The 18236-nt window shown below is 35.2% G+C and overlaps 1 protein-coding gene across 1 annotated transcript in view; it reads left to right on the top strand.

The window, feature by feature from the left end:
* The first annotated feature begins 1798 nt into the window (after positions 1–1798).
* Positions 1799–18236, top strand: part of LOC108665428 — a 48297-nt gene continuing 31859 nt past the window's right edge. The window contains exons 1-2 of the mRNA XM_047881942.1: positions 1799–1908; positions 14539–14751. Of these exons, the coding sequence (XP_047737898.1) occupies positions 1799–1908; positions 14539–14751 (323 nt within the window). The remainder of the gene's footprint in view (positions 1909–14538; positions 14752–18236) is intronic.

The raw sequence follows: 18236 nt of genomic DNA, 5'->3' as shown, positions 1-18236 counted from the left end.
TTAGATGAGGCAATTATGCAAGTTGTGTTCTTAACAGGGAAGCTGTGGGGATCACTATCGATAATTGTACCACAATTATACTGCAATTCAGAACGCTCGCCGTCTTGCCGAGTCATCATGGAGAAAAGTATCAAAATGAAACGACTAAAACGATCACAATAGAAAATTATAGTATTTTCCAGAAAGCATTGGCTTCTGAATTAATTTTTTATGCTGCTGAAAGTTACATATTACTTAGGATTACTAGTATTGATCTATACAGTTTTAAAATACTTCTATAATGCCTGGTGGCTCCGTCTGTAACGTCGTGATGCACATGTTTTGATATTCACTTTGTTTTAGATTACGTTGGTTGTGGAAAATTCCAATTAAAAAACTGTTAATAAGTAAAAAAATAAAAATATATTGAAAACGGTTTCTTCACCTATATAGTTCAGTCAAATGCGAGCATAAAACACTATCTTTTACTACCCAGTTAACATGAAATGCCGTTTAATTTAAAAGTGTCCATTTCTCACAACTAATTCCATTCTAATTACTATGAAATATGCCCTTGACAATATTGAGTATCAGCGGGAACACTACCGAAGAAAGTAATTTAAATAATCTTCTTGTCTTTCTCCCACGCGATAAATTCATCACAGCAAAAAAAAAACTCTAGTAGACCACCCCCTCATTTTGGTGTGGCGTAATGTAATATATTTTCGCACGGTAAATTCGATAATGATGAGTAGCAAGCCACCGTAAAACGTTCAGAGCTTCATCGAGTTCCTGATTAAAGCAGCCCACTCCTGTCACAAAAACTGATGACGAAAAAACTGGTAGCATATGGAGGAGATATTTGCTTTCCAGCACTCTAGAACGGAGCATCAAAATATTTAGATTTTTAATTAAAAAAGTTACATGCGGTCAATACTGCTGTTATCTCTCGCTATTCTTCGCTTTAAACTGGAAAATTAAATATGATTGACTTTATGAAGTACCGGTTTCCAAAAATATTACCAATGATTGAGATTTTGATGCAACTTAGTGCGCCCAAATAAATTGACAGTTTAATAAGAAAAATTAAAAACTCGTAATTAAACGTGTACCATAACCTGAAAGATTTTCAATAATTATTATTTATCTAAATATTTTTCCAACAGCCTGGCTCGGAAATACGGTTCTGAACGCTATGTAGTGCCAGGTGCCAGGGTTTTTATAGAAGATAAGGAAAATTGGGAGTGAAGGAGAGGCTCTAGCGGGCAGCGGTATGTTTTCGTTAGGCTATACATCGCCATGCTGGAGCGATGGTTGAGACATAACTCTTCGGCGTCCATACTTTGAAGAAACTGGCTTAGAAACGGTGGAAAAGAAGGAAACATTTTTACTAGACATAATTTGGGACTGTGAACTATGTTTGAAGAGTATTTATGGAGTTTTCAACAGCGAATAATGAATTATTTCAGCGATGGGAAAGTTCGTAGCCTAAGAATAAATATGAAGCTTCATGTACTGTTCGAGCAAATAGTAATATTGATGAATTATGTAATTAAATACGTACGTCATTCATTGTCAGGAAAACAAGTATTTTTAAAATTATTGTTGGAACTTCGTTTCCGTTTACAGTGACAGGCTATACCACTTCCCGTGTATCAAAATACAGTTATTAGCTAAAATGATATTGGCAGAACATTTCCACACGTAATTAGGCAGCTACCAGCGGCTGCAAGTAATTTATAGCTCATGGGTTTGGCAGAAATTATATTATACTTCCTGCAGGACCTTGACACAAGGCTACAGGTTTTCTCGTGCAACGATGCGTATTGAGTCAAGATCTCCAATAATCGATGTGGCTTGTGGTGGCGAGATGGCGGACACCTTCCTCGCAAACCTGCCTCGAGTCGCAAACGTCATCCATCGGAATTGGTAAAGGAAAAATATATATTTCAATAGCGAATATATATACGCGAGAAACAGTAGAACAAAATTCACCAATTTGTTTTTCAGCCAGATGAATGAGTATCTAGAAAACTCTATATGATCATCTAGAATAGGAAATACGTTTGGTTTAGTGACCCTATGATTACTAGCGCTTCAGCTGCTAAGCTATCTCGCGCCGTAGAATAGGAAATTCGTAGTTGAGCTAATAATTTAGTATGTATGAAAAAGAAAGTCAAGCGAGAAGTGACCTGCAACTTCTTCTTTTATCTTTGGGCAGGAAAAATAGCTGAACAAGAAAGGTTTGCAAGTCTTTTTCGTTTGCAAGTCCATGGCGCTCGTTGGTTGTGTGGGTGAAAAACTATTCAGACCAAGCTAATTCAACGATTCAGTGACATGAAACTCTGGGGATTTTTGGAAGCAAAACCAATTTTTAGATAAAATGAGACCATAACTTTTGCTGAATTACAAAACTTGTCGCGCAGAACCAAAAAGTACAAATAAAATATTTTCACGTAACAATGTTTTAGAAACAATAATAATTATCACTATTCAAGCAAGAACAATTATGTTACGTTATTTCGGTATAAAAACAAATTCACGACACAAAATCCCGTCGCTGCCACATGACTCCATAAATTTTAAATAGCTGATATTGAATTGAAGTTCTTGGAGGTACTTCTATTGAATAAATCGTCCGGTTGCCCTGTGTGGGCTATACGCAACTCAGTTATAATCAATTCTAATCTTCGAAGTTAATTCAGTTAGATGCTGTCTCTCGACTAAATATTCGGCACGTTTCTTAGTTGGGAATCGTATTCCGAATATTTACACGTGATTTTAAGAATCATTCAGTGCTCGCGTTTTCTGTGCTCGTTTGTCTTCTTCTGTGCTTGTGTTCTGTTGTTAAATACAATTTTTATGCGCAAATTATTTATTTTCGTTCAAAATTATTATTTATTTATAATTATTTATTTTCGCTGACAAGAAGGTCGCAACGCTGGGCTGGCGTACGAGCAACAAATGACAAATGTTGACAAAAAAATGACAAACAAAGTAACAAATGTTAAAGGTGGTTACTGAACAAGAAGTGATGATAGAATAGAGCAAAATATTCAATTTTATAATTCGAATTTGCAATGATAAATAAATAATTGTATTCAATAAATTTAGGTAAAAAGTGGGATAATTTTTAATACAATTCTAGGAAATAATATATATAGGTTTCAATAATTAGCTTATAGAATGAGATACCTTACATACCGAATAATATGTTATTCCAAAGAAGTTTTTCATTTTAATTAGGAAAAAAAACATGAATTAAGTACTGATTAATTTTATCATTACAAATTATTTTAGAGTCAAGTATTTTTGAGATATTCTACGAGAAATAAAGTTGAGAGATTGCTTAGCAACAGCCAATAACTTTACTTTTAACAATTCTTTTAGTTTATTTATAGAATGTGTGATATTTTGGCTACAACACTCCCTTTCTCGTTTTTTTTATTATGAACCCAATATTTTGGGTATATGGGATGGCATAGCAGCAGGCAAGATGTCCAACAAGTTGCCAGAAAACTGAATCAATCCACTATGATAAATCAATTCCAAGTGTAAAATTTACTTTAAATATCACATATCAAACAACTTACGTTCCTAAATACTAACGAATGAAATTTGAAATATGTTTATAAATCAAAAACTATTTCGAGTGAAGTGCCGATGTGACCGCAACGAATGATATATTGTCTTCACATAGTCCAGACATTTGATCTATTTCGACAAAGATATCGTCCAGACTGAGGCCAAACATTAAATTTACATAGAATTTCATATCTCTGAGCATTGCATCCATTGCAAGTAGGATTTCCGCGAAATTATAAAGAAATTTCCTATTTTCAGGTTAAATGCATGCGACCCAAGGGTTGAAACTTGAAAGAAAATATTGTCGCGTAGTGATCTGAACATTGCATAGATTTGCTCCCGGTAAAGTTATAAGGCAGCCAGGGTCTATGGACGATGCAACTCCTGCGACTTTGACAGAAACAAGCTTCTTACTTTCCCATATTTGAAATAGAAGCAAGGGCAGGAGCCACGATCCCATTGAAAAACGAGATTTTCTTTTGAAGAAAAGATACGATCATACGGAATATTGTGGAAATATTTAATTTCTGTGGAATTGTAGGAAGTCGAACTTCATAAATAATCATTAAGTTATTTGTACCTACAATGAAAACCCATTTCAAATATTAATAAGAGAATTTACAATTTCTAACATTATCACTTCAGCAGCTATGTCGATTATGCAAATATGCGGCCCATTTTATCCACATTCTTCATTCAAAACAGATCCCTAATTTATTACTAACATAAACAGATACTTTCATTATAAAGGCCACATTATAGACATTCTGGGAGCTGTATGACTGGGAGTTATATCGAGCCTCACAAAGCCAAAAACACGACTGAATGCTAACAATTCCTCAATATATGTAAGAAAAATTTTTAAAATATATTTTAGCATCAGCTTTGACCTTCACGTAGGCTTTGTCGTCGTCCGGAAAGATCATGACGATATGAAGGCGAACAAATGGCGGGTCGGCACGCTGCCAGATCTTTTTTGCGGAATTCCGGCCCCAGGCAAGGAAGTTAAAGAGATTTAAGGCATCACTAGTAAATGAAACCATGAACCATATTATCCAGGTTATAGTTACCTTTCATTAATTTCAGTATATCAGGCTTCCCATAGTACGTCAGACAGAGAAAAAAATACTTGAAATCGGGCGGATTTAGCAAAAATAAAAGTTGGTGGAAACTGAATTAAAGAACATTAAAGACAAATGTTATTATTCATTTGCTTTCAGCTGATAAGATCTTTTTGACTGCAGTTAACTACTTCAAATGTAATTCTTTTGAGTATAACTCTTTTCGATAAACTTTTTCAATATATCGCATGGCATAAATCATCATTTTTTCTTATTCTCAACTACTACTTGCTTCAGACGTTATTGCATGCAAATTTGTTTATATGTAGATCTGCTAGAATAACAGAAATGCCGTCATATTTGTCTTTGTGCTCGACAAGAATCTTTTGCAAGGATTTTGTCGCCTTTCATATTTTGACGTGTAACTGGACATTTTTTGCGGATGAGAAAAACCACGGAAACCAAACGGTGCCCAAAATTTTGTATATGCCTCACTTTCTTTGGTTTCCTCACATTTATATATATGTCACACCATTTTACCGTTACATTTAAAAAAATTATTACCAATGGGTATCTCCGAACTCATGCATGATATGCCTGAATTGTATTGGTGCATAAATCGTATTTATTTCACTTGAAAGCGGTTTACACATATTCACACTCGCCATCCAAGTTTTACGGTTTAAGCAATTGCGTGATCAGAAACACTAAACCAACGATCAAATCCAGTTGTTAGGTAAATTATTTTTATTTATTTCTTAATAGTTTCATCGTTTTATTTCTCACACATTTCGCCACAACTGCATGTTGCCGGCTCAATTTAAAGGCAGTTGCTGTTGTTGTTGTTCAACTGCCTGTTGCCTGTTTAACGGCCTGTTCAAATTAAAAGGTATTTTCCTCGTCACATAACTTGATTATTTTACCCACCGCCGTCGCTCATCTCAAGCTTCCTTATGTCTCCTTTCATGAGTCTCTCATTCCTACCAACCACGCTCACCATTCACCGCTACATGGTCTATCATCTCTGGTGAAAGCCAATCATATGAGCCCATTGCATTTATGTTCAGAATGCATATATCAACCAGAGCTCGGATAATATCTTCTGAAACATTGAGTAACAAATTTTGGTATTGAGCCAGGTCATCATTTGTGCATAAGTTACTTTTTATCTTGCGGAAAATAAGAGCATATTTTTCGAGTATATATGCCATGAAATTTTAAATATTTAATTTAGCGCGAAATTCTAAGGGTAATATGATATGGGTAAATAAATAAGAGCTCTAACTTATACGAGAGTTGATGAAAATTCAAAAAGAGTTACTTATTAAATACCATGTTTAGTGGGTGCTGTGACATAAGCTTTATTATTGAAAGAATTCCAAAAACTCAGCGAGAAAATTCAAGCATTCTACGTCTTTCTATCCTTGACGAAAACATGTACTGCACTTTTGGTTGCAACTGAACAGCGTCTCAAAAGCCTACAAGCTTTAGTTCTGTTCTGCAGCTTTGCTAACTTCGTACAGGATCTTGTTTGCACGAGTCGTCACCTGGGGGCTCAAGGAGCGAACTTCCCTGACTCGATGAGAAAAGGTCCGTCAAGAGTTCAAGTAATCCTTTTCAGCGCATTTTCTCATTCATGGAAAAAATGCACTATTGTGCTCGCCATGTCTGTCTGTCTGTCTGTCTGTCCGTCCGTCCGTGACCTCAAGTTTTCGTCGACGAGAAAATACGCTCTCTGTCACTCACTGCAGTGAGTACTGAGTTATATTTTTTTGTAATTGGGAGCGTCATGCGCGATTGCGAGTTTTAGGACACGAATGTTACTTTTTGCGTACATTTTGTTTCTACTAGGAATGTATTACCGTAAACTAGTCTTTCTTCTATATAACCTAATGAATATTCGAAACAAATTTCTGAACTTGTGCCACTTTCTATGAAAACAGCATAACTCACCTAAAGCAACAAAATATCTAATTCATCACTCAACGAAACGAAGCACTCTACATACTTAACTAAATGAACACGTGCTTAGCGAAATGACTCTCATCCTGGATCGAATAAATAAATATCAAGACAAACGAGATATGAATATTAGCTGAGACGTGCGGACAAAATGACTGCCTGGAGAGGCTCGATCACCATACAAAATGCGGCTGTAAGTGTCCCATTGCACGTCCATCAAAGCTAGAAGAGGCTTTTTAGATGCTCCAGGTTCTCCGTTAATGTCGCAAGTGCTTCTTATTGAGGCATGACCATCGTCATCACTAGCGTTGTTTTTGAGGAATAACATAAATTTAAACAAATCAGTCTTTTCATTTTTGGCATAACAATCTTTCTAAATTTAAACTTCGAGCTTTCCGTACTCCAGGTTCTGTAAACATCCGGAATTCATTCATTCTGGGGTTTAGAGAGTTTAACTGGAATGGACTATACGGCACAACGCATTGTACGTACCCGTTTTCTAAATACATGTGTGAAAATTCGATTTCTTTCATGCGTACTAACCTGCAGAACAGTGCTAGAGTTGCAGAAGATGTTTAGTACTTCAGCATTGTTGAAGTACAGTTCCATATTACAACTAAAGCGCTGGTTCATGTTGTTCAACATACGACAATCATGCGCATAAGCTGGCATTTCTGTGTGTATCAGATGATGTCAATGGAATTTGACTACAGAAGATATGTACGAAGTATCGACGAACGTAAAAATTATGGTGCTAAAGTCTATATAAAGTACCGTACAAACAATTGCATGTTTGCATGTGAGCACATAGCATTTCACTACCGCCGAACTTTTATTATATCAAATAGTAATGTATGTAGCCTAACTCGAATTTCATTTATATAAATGGTAAATTTCTAAACATTCAATGTCCTGTGAAATTTAATTCGTCCGCTGCCTCTGTTTGCCGCTGCCTCTGTTTGAACTTCAGTTGACTGAAACAAAAATCCATTGAGCAACTTTCAGTGATTCTCAATCTCAATTTGTTATTTAGTGCAACTATTCTTCAATCGAACTGATGTTGGCCAGCCTAGGACAGATTTCATTGAAGCTCCAATGCTCGAAACACAGCAGGTGTGCGAGCTGTGATCAATAGACAGGCCTTTCAAAGCTTTACGCACACCTGCAATCGAGCAATAAAGTTCAAAGACTTGAGATATCAAAACAATTTCTCGAGTTATCAGACCTCAATAAATAATAAGTTTCAAATAATTCAACGCTTTGATACAACTTTCCAAAAACTTGCTTTATCTCTCCCAAATTTATAATTCTTTTTGGAGGCTTAATTTTGAATGATAAGCATGTTGCTTTACAGCTTTAGGCAATAAGGGATTTTAACAGCCGGAGCTAAAAGTTATAATGTGTCAGATGCTGCAAACAATAGCGATGTGCCTGCAGGTACGACTGTTTGAAATTTATTGAAAGTGGGAGAATGTTATTTGAAGTGGGAGCCATGAAAATCATAATGAATGATAGTATCCGGCATTTAATAATTATTTTTACTCTAACAGGATCAAATATGATACTTTGATTGGAAAATTGAATTTTAAGCTAAATTTGGTATTATCTACACTTCGAGAATGCATGTATAAGCCCTGGTTTAATTAAATAAGAAATATGAGCAATTTTTCACAGATGTCAAACGCCTAGAAGCATTGAAGCATTTTTTTTCTTATAAAGTTTATTATTGGGCAAGTGCGAACCGCTGACAATACGCAAATTTTCTACATTATTGATGCATTTGTCTAGTGTGGAATCTGGACTTTAAAAAAAGTAAGTATTAGATAACAAAGCCAGGTCGTGACGTTCGAAGAGACACCACTTCTAGAGCCTCAAGAGGCCTAAGTTCATTTCCAAGCGATGGACTCCAATACAGTGAGAGCTGTTACGCTATCGGCTGCACCGACCAACAGAGCAAGAATGTTAAACGAATTCAGGGAATACCGCTAAGCGGCATTGAAACAAATAAGTTACAATTTGTTGAAAGGCGTATCTATACCGTATTGGCTTGCGCGAATGGGGAGTCGTTGTTCATTCATTCTAAAGATGTAATAATCCAAGAGCTGAAATTAGAATCTAGCTCTTAAATTGATCTAACTTGTTTGAGTAATATTGCAAATTAATGAAAAATCAATAAGAAATCAATCTATTTGATGATTTTATGGATAGTGTAAATTAGGAATTTTGTTCCTTATTTTTATTCGCTCAAACTGGCACTATTGCTGCACCTCAAATCTCGTATATTGAAATTTGAGTGCGCAGGACATTTTTTAATGCGTGCGCGAGCCTTTTAACAACAGGCCTTCTATTTTGACTAACAGATGATAAGCTTTTAATGCTAAAACAGTGCACTTCAAATAAAAAATTGCAAAATTTCTGAAATTGCGTGGGTGCTTTAGGGACTAATTGGATAAAAAAGGGTAAAATATGTCTGGCATGGAAACTTATTTCTAAAGGTTTACCAGGAGCATAATTTTTATGAGAAATTCAAAGAGAAATTTAATTTTTTTATTACCCAATGAAAATTTGAGAGTATTTGAATACTCATAATGGTGTGAATTTAAGTTCCCCTAATTATTAATTGAAACTGTAATTCACTGTAATTTGCAAATAATATTTCAAGATGTTTTGAGCACTGGATTTTATTTTATTGCGATAAATGAACATAACAATAGCTGAAAATTTTTTAATGAAAATTCCTTTTTTTTCTTGTGATTTGTAGAAAATTGTGAATATTAAGTAAATTTTAATTTTTGCGTGGCGCACCTACTAAGGTTTTTCATGAGGAAGCATAAATTCCATAATTTTAGAGAAGATTACAGAGTTCAGGAGGCGGGTAGTGAGGGACGACGTTGAGCTCCTCTTATAATGATGAAATTTGGGCTACCTCAGCTGCTAACGTAAGCACGTAATCTTGAATTTAAATCTATTAGATTTTTTGGCAAACGGAACTTATCAATTCTATTTGCAGCTGGGATCCGCTTCATTGTAATATTATCTATATTATTGAAAAATCCCTGTCCATAATTAATAATATGATAGCAATACCTGGTACTATTGAATGCATCAAGCAATTTATTAATTTGCCAAAGCATTTTCCGATAAATTTGAGCCCGAGACCTAAATATTCAAATACTTTTTTCAATTCTCTTCGAGTAAAACCGCGAACAAAAATTCAAATTTGAAGTAAGTTAAATATTAGTTTTATTATCCGTGGAGTTTCCTCGTAGGAGTTGCAACTGTGCTGAAGGAGCAACCTAAAACGCTTGTAGTCCGCGCACGCTTGATTCCCCAAACTTTGATTCACTACATAAGCATTGAATGCTGGTGCGTGAATTATTCAAGCAGTGCCCAGAACATAATTAAGCCCTTTGGGCGACAAGCTAACTGGCTCGGCTGGATCTGGACGTGTCCTACGAATCATGCCGCGTTGAAAGCTTACACGTAACAGCAATTTTCAGTAATTACATATCTTTTAAGAACATTTCTGTGTATTAGAATTTAGATGGATAGTGAAAATGATTATAGTTACATTGCTACTATTTACCATTATTTTTTCAGAAACTTCTTTTTTTTCTTTTTTTGTTAAAAATATTGGTGTAACAGAGGCAAATCAGTCTTAATAACCTGATGAGCACAAGTTATTCCGCACAATTTTGAAAAAAAGGTTGGTCTGTTACATATTTTTCAACATTAGGGTATTTTTTCATTACAGAACTGAAAAAAAGCTAGCAGCCCATCTAGGAATGGGCTCGCAATAACAAAATTAGAATTTTTTTAACAAATAAAAAAAAATAAAAAAAATGCATTTAGATTAAATTAATCTTTTATTTCTTTCTAGATGTGAAACGAAAGGTAGAATTAAACTTTTCCTATAGTTCACAATATTTATTGACTTTTGTATCATATTAGCATCGCAGATGACTTCTCTGAAATTGAAGAATTGTGACTAAAAGTTAAATTTTTCACTGCACCAAGTAGCTCATATATGTTATTCTACAAAGGCCTCATTCATATGAATAACACGAGAAAGGTTGTGGTAAAAATCAGAGAAATTAATCTTACGTAACTTTTGATATTCTCTTTAATCGCTAAACAAAATAATCTGAATGAGATTAGTGATGGACATTGTCTGCAGATCTGGTGCTGTTTAGATCAATAGTTAGGAGCTACCATTTAAATAATTTAGTTACTAGCTAGGAATAAACGCAGTTTCAATGAATTGATACCTGAAATTTAGGTGATAGTGAAGAATAATTATGATTGAAAATATGTGAATTGTTTTCAAAATTTATTCAGCAGGTTTTTACAGTGAGGGAATACAAGTTTTTCGGGAGACTTGTAATGGTTCTCTTTAAGTAAAGATCATCACTTGAGATCATCGTTCCGTTTTTAAAAATCATCACTACCATCAGAGACAAAAAGAAACAAGTGCAATATTTATTTCCCGAATAATATAATTTGGGCACATTATTATACTCTTCATTTAATTTTAAATCTAAATTAGTCAAACTACTCAGCAAGAGTGAAATGAAAGATTTAAGCTACCACTCACCTCTTCTCATTTTAACCAAAAAGAGATAGCAATACCTACATGGCTTCCGATTTAATTATACGCTAATTAAACTTCTCATGAACATCGCGAGCAAAATCTAAGAAGTTTGAGATTAAAGGTAAAAGTGCTCCGACTAAACTGTGGGTCACGTTGACCTACCGGAATCCAAATCACGGCTGACAGTTTTGATTCATGCATAGTAAACTAACAAAAATGTTAGGGTTATTTTGTCAAAATAGTGACACACTTCATGCACGTAGCACTGATACGCCCTTTTGCAGAAAAAACTTGATCAAGATGATCTACACAGTGGCTATGAGTGCATTTATAATTGGAGCATATCACACGCAGTTATCTGCGTGTATATGAGCTTGAGGAGCGCAGGCTTTACGACCAAACTTCAGTGGCAGTGGTTAATAGAGACGAATATTATCTGTAAGATAGCTCGTGAAATCAAGAAGATTTTTCTAACTTAAGATTTATTACACGCACTTGAACAAAGATAATAATAGCACAAAATATCAATGTGAGGAATATCAATATAAAAAATAATCAACATGAGAGCAATCATTAAAAAAAAGTATCAAGAGATTTTATGACTAAATCGTACACAAAACTCGACTGTTGTGAGTAATAAGTGATAATTAAACTTTCCACAGTACGGTAAAACCTATTCTTGGTAATTGAAAAAAAAATTTTGAATCTAATTTCTTAAATTATATCCGTGGTTAAGCTTCAACAAGTCAATTCAGCACATTTCATAAGTGGTTAATTAGCTCATTATTGCAATATATCAGCTAAGGAATTATTCGGATTTTCCCATCAGATTTGTCTGAAATAATGGTCTTTAACCCTGTTTAACATCATCTTGAGAGAAGAATAAAAACCTGGATAAGATTCCGCCACCCAATGATGTGTGCCAATAATATTGCTAATTGCATAATATAGCTTATTTCATAGTATAGCTTGGTGCATAGTTTATATTATTCCATAGTATAGCTAATTGCATAATATAGCTTATTGAATGGTCTAGATTATTGAATAATCTAGCTTATATTACAATTCAATATGTCTTAGGGATAAGAGTTGTGACGCCTAAGGCACCAGCGCCTTATTTCATATCTATGCCCGATCAATTCCAGCCGCGTTGAATCTGGCGTTCTCATACTTCGCTCAATTCCTGTAACGCTGCACTTACGTACCTTTAATTGAAAAAGTTAGAAGGGGCAAAACATATGATTTAAGAATTTAACTAATCATAAATTTTTTAATGTTGAGAAATTTGCTGAGAAAATACCAGTTTAATATGGTTGCACATGCATAAACCAACGCAAATCATGATGATGATAAAAAGAGGATTATTTAACAATAAAATAAAACCTATTCTTTGTCTAATAATAACTGAATTAAAATAATGAACAATAAATAATTAAAAATATGGCCATAAATTGAAATAACCTTTCTATCCGTATTTCATTTAGCATTTTTTGAGAAATTGATTTGAAACACGTCAGCTGCTCGGAACTGGAAGTTACTTTCATTGTCTAATTTCCTTACCTCGATTTTCTGAAACGCAAGCTCGGGACTCTATTAAAAACGTAGTCATTATATATTTAACTAGCCTGGCTAGGTTGGATAAGCTTCAAGGGTAGCCAAACTGAACGCGTGGATGTAGGTCAAGCTAGTCACGCAATCCCTGAAATAACTTGGCCCTCAGAATATCTGATGACCGAGCTCGAGTCGTGTGCTAAAGGTCATGCAGTAAAGTGCACGTAAAGGCCTCTGGATACTCCACGTATTTCTTAGCAGTGTGAGTTAGTCGGAAGTTTATACTCCTCTTTCGTACTTATTTGGTTCTGTGATCGTTGAATTAAATAATTTTGGGGGTTTGAATCGAAAACATGAAGAGTAAAGGTTAAATCTAGTAGCAAATGATTGAAGAGTTATAAATTTCGTCACCATTTAGTACGGATGCTGATAACATTTGTGGAAAAATTATCGCAAAATTATCTAAAGCGGCAATCGCATTCTTATCGTGTTCATATCTTTCTGTAAGCCTGCTTAAAAAACGGCTCAAGCTTGACTTGCACAAAAACTCAACTTGACTTACACAAAAACTCAACTTGACTTGCACAAAAGCTGAACTTGACTTACACAAAAGCTCAACTTGACTTGCACAAAAACTCAACTTAACTTGTACATAAGCTCAACATGACGTGCAGAAATACTCAACTCAACTTGCACAAAAGCTTAACATGACTTGCACAAAAATTCAACGTGAATTGCGCAAATTATCAACTTGTCTTACACAAAAGCTCAACTTGACTACCACAAAAGATCAACTTGACTTGCAAAAAAAGTTTAGCTGACTTGCTCAAAATCTCAGCTGCTTACTGAAAACCGGAGTGTCCCGAATAAAATCTATCACCTCATATAATTTCAATCACAAATTCGTATTCTCAAAGCAAAAGCAAAATTAGTAAAAAATTCAAACTTCTCGTCTGATTGCGACGCTCGTAAGTTAATTTGGCTTCTGTTTATTTTCAAAAGAACTTATCTCCATAAATTGTAAAGAACGCCAGAAAAAACTTTTGAGCCACGTCTCAAAAAGCGTAATGCCATAACTTTCGGTTCACAAAGTAAAAAAAATCTTTAAACTATAATCACTTACGCTTCTCCCGATGAACTTGTATACTGGGAGACTGCAGCTTTACTGCACTTCATCATCTCGTCCTTAGCATTCTTTAAACCATATGTATTACTATAATTTCAGTAAAACTGATATTCCTACAATAGTTCATGTTTGTAGGTATAAATATATGATTTAGTGATCACAAAAATGGTTCTCGTCGGAACCTACACCACAAGAATATCTCAGGAGCGTTGTTGACAATTATTCATCGTTCGTTTCAATTATATTCTCAATCACTCTTTCAGATGCAACCGCTGATCGAGATTCCTTTCGGAAACAATAGACATTTTTTAAGACATTACAAACCGAATATTTGGATGCCATGGTGAAATTATTTATTATTATTATCTAATATGAGTGACAATTCCTTATGAGTGTCCTTATGAATGACAATTTATGAACCCATATGAGCTCCTTACTCTTCTCATTCCCATAAATACAACCAACGGCACTATAAAATAAAATATTTTACGAGATTTTTCTTAAATTTATATCCTCCAAATATTTGAGTATATATGATCCTAATTGAGCTTATTACTCTTCCTGTTCCCAATTTCACCACCAACAGCACGTGATAACGGTAATTATTTAAATAGATAATCTTTTTAATATGGTATGCTTTAAGCCCATTTATGACCCCTAATTGATCCACCCTGCCCTCACAGGTACCATCGGCTGCGGGTGATCACTAACTACTTCGTGGTCTCGATGGCTCTGGCGGACATGCTTGTGGCTCTCATGGCTATGGCATTCAACGCATCCGTGCAGCTCACCAACATGTGGCTCTTTGGGCCGACCATGTGCGACCTCTGGAACTCCATGGATGTGTACTTCTCTACGGTATCTATACTACATCTCTGCTGCATCTCCATTGACAGGTGAGAGACTGGCTGCAGACTTATTTTAAGGGTCTCTTTAGGATAGTACAGGTTTATTACATGAATGCTTATTGAAAGTATATAATATGAGAGACCATGATTGATAGCTTTATTGATACTTATAAATTTAAAAATAATAATTCAAGTCTTTGCCGGGTCACTCGAGTAATCACTCGAATAGTCTTTAACGGATCATATATTCATGGACACTCTAGAACGCTCGTTCCAGTATAAAAATCGAACTTCATCTATTTGTCATTACGACAGTTATTGACAAGCGATTTCCAAGTGAAATACCCAGAAATGTTGCCGTGCTATAAATTCCCTTAACTCGCTCTTATTCAGTTTCTTGTGGAATTTTTTCACAAAAAATAATCCCTTGCTTCAAACATTTCAGCAGCTGTTTTTATTCAAAATTTTACCTTAATGTCGCATGAAAACCAAATGGAAAAGACTTTCACGGGCTTAATTTTTCGTCTTAAAATTTTCGATCCATCGTCTGTGCAGTTTCATTGATATTTCAATAGCAACGATATTTCTTATGTCGTTCGACCCTTGAGAAGACTCATTTGTAATGCAGACAAGTCACTCAGCTCGTGTGAATGTTGTCGTATTCCGTTCCCCTTCCACTAATAAGTTAAGAAATTACGGACCAAGTTCAGCGCATACAAGGAAACGATTATGATTTCTTAAATATGCGAGAAATTCACTAGAACGAGCTAAATTTCTTCTATTTACTGACTTGCACGAATTATTACAGAACAAACAACTTTAAATGTACAAAAGATCAATTTTGTGTGAATTTTATTTTCTACTACGATCGAAGATGTGATCGAGTCTCAGTTTTATTTCCAATGCAAAAGAATACGGAGGAAAATCTACTTCATTATATCGTTCATTTATCTGCAAATAGAATTTACTAGCACTTTATTGCACCAATGAATTTATGTTGAACACCCAGCAAGTATTTAATAAGTTCCCTGATTGACCCATGATAATATTAAATTCCTATTGAACCACTATTATCATGTTTTACAATGAAAAATGAAAAAAGATTCTCGGAACAACTTTTCCGATCGATTTTCTTTAGAATACTTACGGCGAACATGACACATTTACAAAATCTTAAAGAATTTTACAGATCCATTGGAAAAACTACAGCTCAAGTGTCAATGACATCAAAAATTCGCACTCTGACAGAGGACAGGCTGGGAGGTGCTTCGGGGACCACGAGTTTTAAAAGCTAGTATAAAAAAATAAAAAGTTCAAAAGCTTTCACGGTGATCCCATGAACTGCCGGAACAGTAAGCGTCTTATAAGATTTGGTGTTCGGCTTTGAATATTTTCGGATGAGTCAATCTGCCTATCCGTCTGCCACCTCACGTTGAACCAAATATCATTTTATATTCACGCCTGTCCTGAACCGTGTAAAACTCACGAGACAACAAATTGAGACTGCAATCTTTGTCAAACCTTGACATTACACACATTGTTTTGCATCATTAACTATGCATGCCAGAATGAGCAAACATGGCTTCCTAGTTTGAAAATTCTGAGGTAAATAGTCCGAAGCATTTTTAAAAAACCTTACATACGCATTTACGAAAATTCACTACAATTATTATTTATGAATATATTAATATTAATAATATATTCATTATATTAATTAAAATCCACTTCAATTAATATAATGAATTGTATATTATACAATTAATTTATGAAAATCCACTCTCTTTATTCGTACATATAAATTCAATTAAAATTTAAACTAGCATTTTTATTTGAATTTATACATCTTTTTGATTGAATTTAATAATAAAACAGTGACATTTCCGATCTACTATTTCAATCTGTCACTTAATAGCTTTTTTCAAGACAATTATGGAAATAAAGCAGACATCAACCACGACTCTCTTTAATTCGAGGCTACATCTCAGCCAGAACGAAAATAACCACCAAGGGGAAAACATCTTGGCAATCGCAACCTGCTCTCAATTGCAACGAAGGAAAGGTTCTCTGCCCTGAGTCCTTTACAATTCCTATTACGTAAATTACAGCCGTTCCACGCCCTATTTCCATTGTCAACAGAAATTGATGGCCCCTTTCTTACGCCATATTTTGGGGATACCAATCAACCTTGATCGTTCCTGCTCGCTGACCTAAGACGCTCTCCCGAATTCGCAGCCGGCAATGTGGTGTGCAACTTTGGCCCACTGACGTTCACGAAGATAAAGCCACTCTTTACGGAGCATTTTACGTACTTTACCACGAATTTTCGGATGTTCGCTAAGTGTTTTAGGGCTTATGGCGAATCAGTTGAGCCTGGGATTCCCGAAGCTTAGTCGTTCAAAGTGGAAAGCTGCTGCAGCAATCGATTGTTCGAGGCAAAGTCGGGGCAAAACTTCTGTTCTGATATACAGCGATTGAATTGAATTCTTTTTCAAATAATTTCACTTCACGGATGCTTAAAGTCAAGCACGCATGTAGGAGAGGAAGTCATGGAGTCGCTGAGCGTTTGGTGATTTAGTGCCACGAATATATATAGAATTTTTATACAGAATCTTAGAAAGACACAATGCAACTGATGCGTGATTGCATTGTAATATCTCGGGGGAATACTTTTTCCCTTCATAACTTAATAAAGCGTGAAGAATGAGTTTCGTCGCATCAACAACAACAACTGAAGCCTAATCAAATCAATTGAACAGAGGCACAAAAAATACTGAGTCCTAAGTCAGTCATGTTATATTTTCAGACCAAACACAAAACACCATTTATTTTTTAAACTGGTTCTACTAGTACCTAAAACACCACAAACTAACAAACTGCGGGACTTTCTTGTGTGTATGACAATGTGGCGTCGAATATCTAAATACTTGCTACACAATAACATTTCTCCAGAAGTTAGTCACGTCCAAGTTTCAGTGATTGCGCGGACGGGCGGAGTTGTGGGGGCCGATTGGTATGCCGGCAATGCGCCGCGTTGTCGCTATGTGTGATTAACGTCGCCGGAAGTTGGCCGCAAGTTGACTCGGCGTTGTCGCCCGCACCGCTGTCAGCGTGTGCTCGATGCACGAGTGAATGCAAGTTTCATATCATTCATCTACTAAACTAGCTTCTCTTCTGTGATGCAATGAATAAATTGCATATAAAGATTTTTGCAATGAATAAATTGCGTCACACCGATGCAATCACAATACAGTTTTGAACTGAAATTTGAAATCTTAACTAAAATTAATTTGCTGTATTAATCGGAAAACAACTAACAAAGTAATCCATATTGAATTAGTAATTATAGTTGAATACAGCAAAAATTTGAATATTTGATTTTAGAGAAACATACTACTCGTACAGTTGAAAACGGAGCCTAAATCCTAATTTTAGGTTTGTGAACTTAACTAAAAAGTAATGCATAGTTATATGATTGTAAATAAAGGTGCACCAGTGAGGCAGCTTGCACTTTTAGTTTGCTGGCATCGTGAGGA

Source organism: Hyalella azteca, unplaced genomic scaffold, assembly GCF_000764305.2.
Source record: "Hyalella azteca isolate HAZT.00-mixed unplaced genomic scaffold, Hazt_2.0.2 contig9186, whole genome shotgun sequence".
NCBI lineage: Eukaryota > Metazoa > Arthropoda > Malacostraca > Amphipoda > Hyalellidae > Hyalella > Hyalella azteca.
Note: the sequence above shows the minus strand (reverse complement) of the source record. Positions and strands in the feature narration are given on the sequence as shown.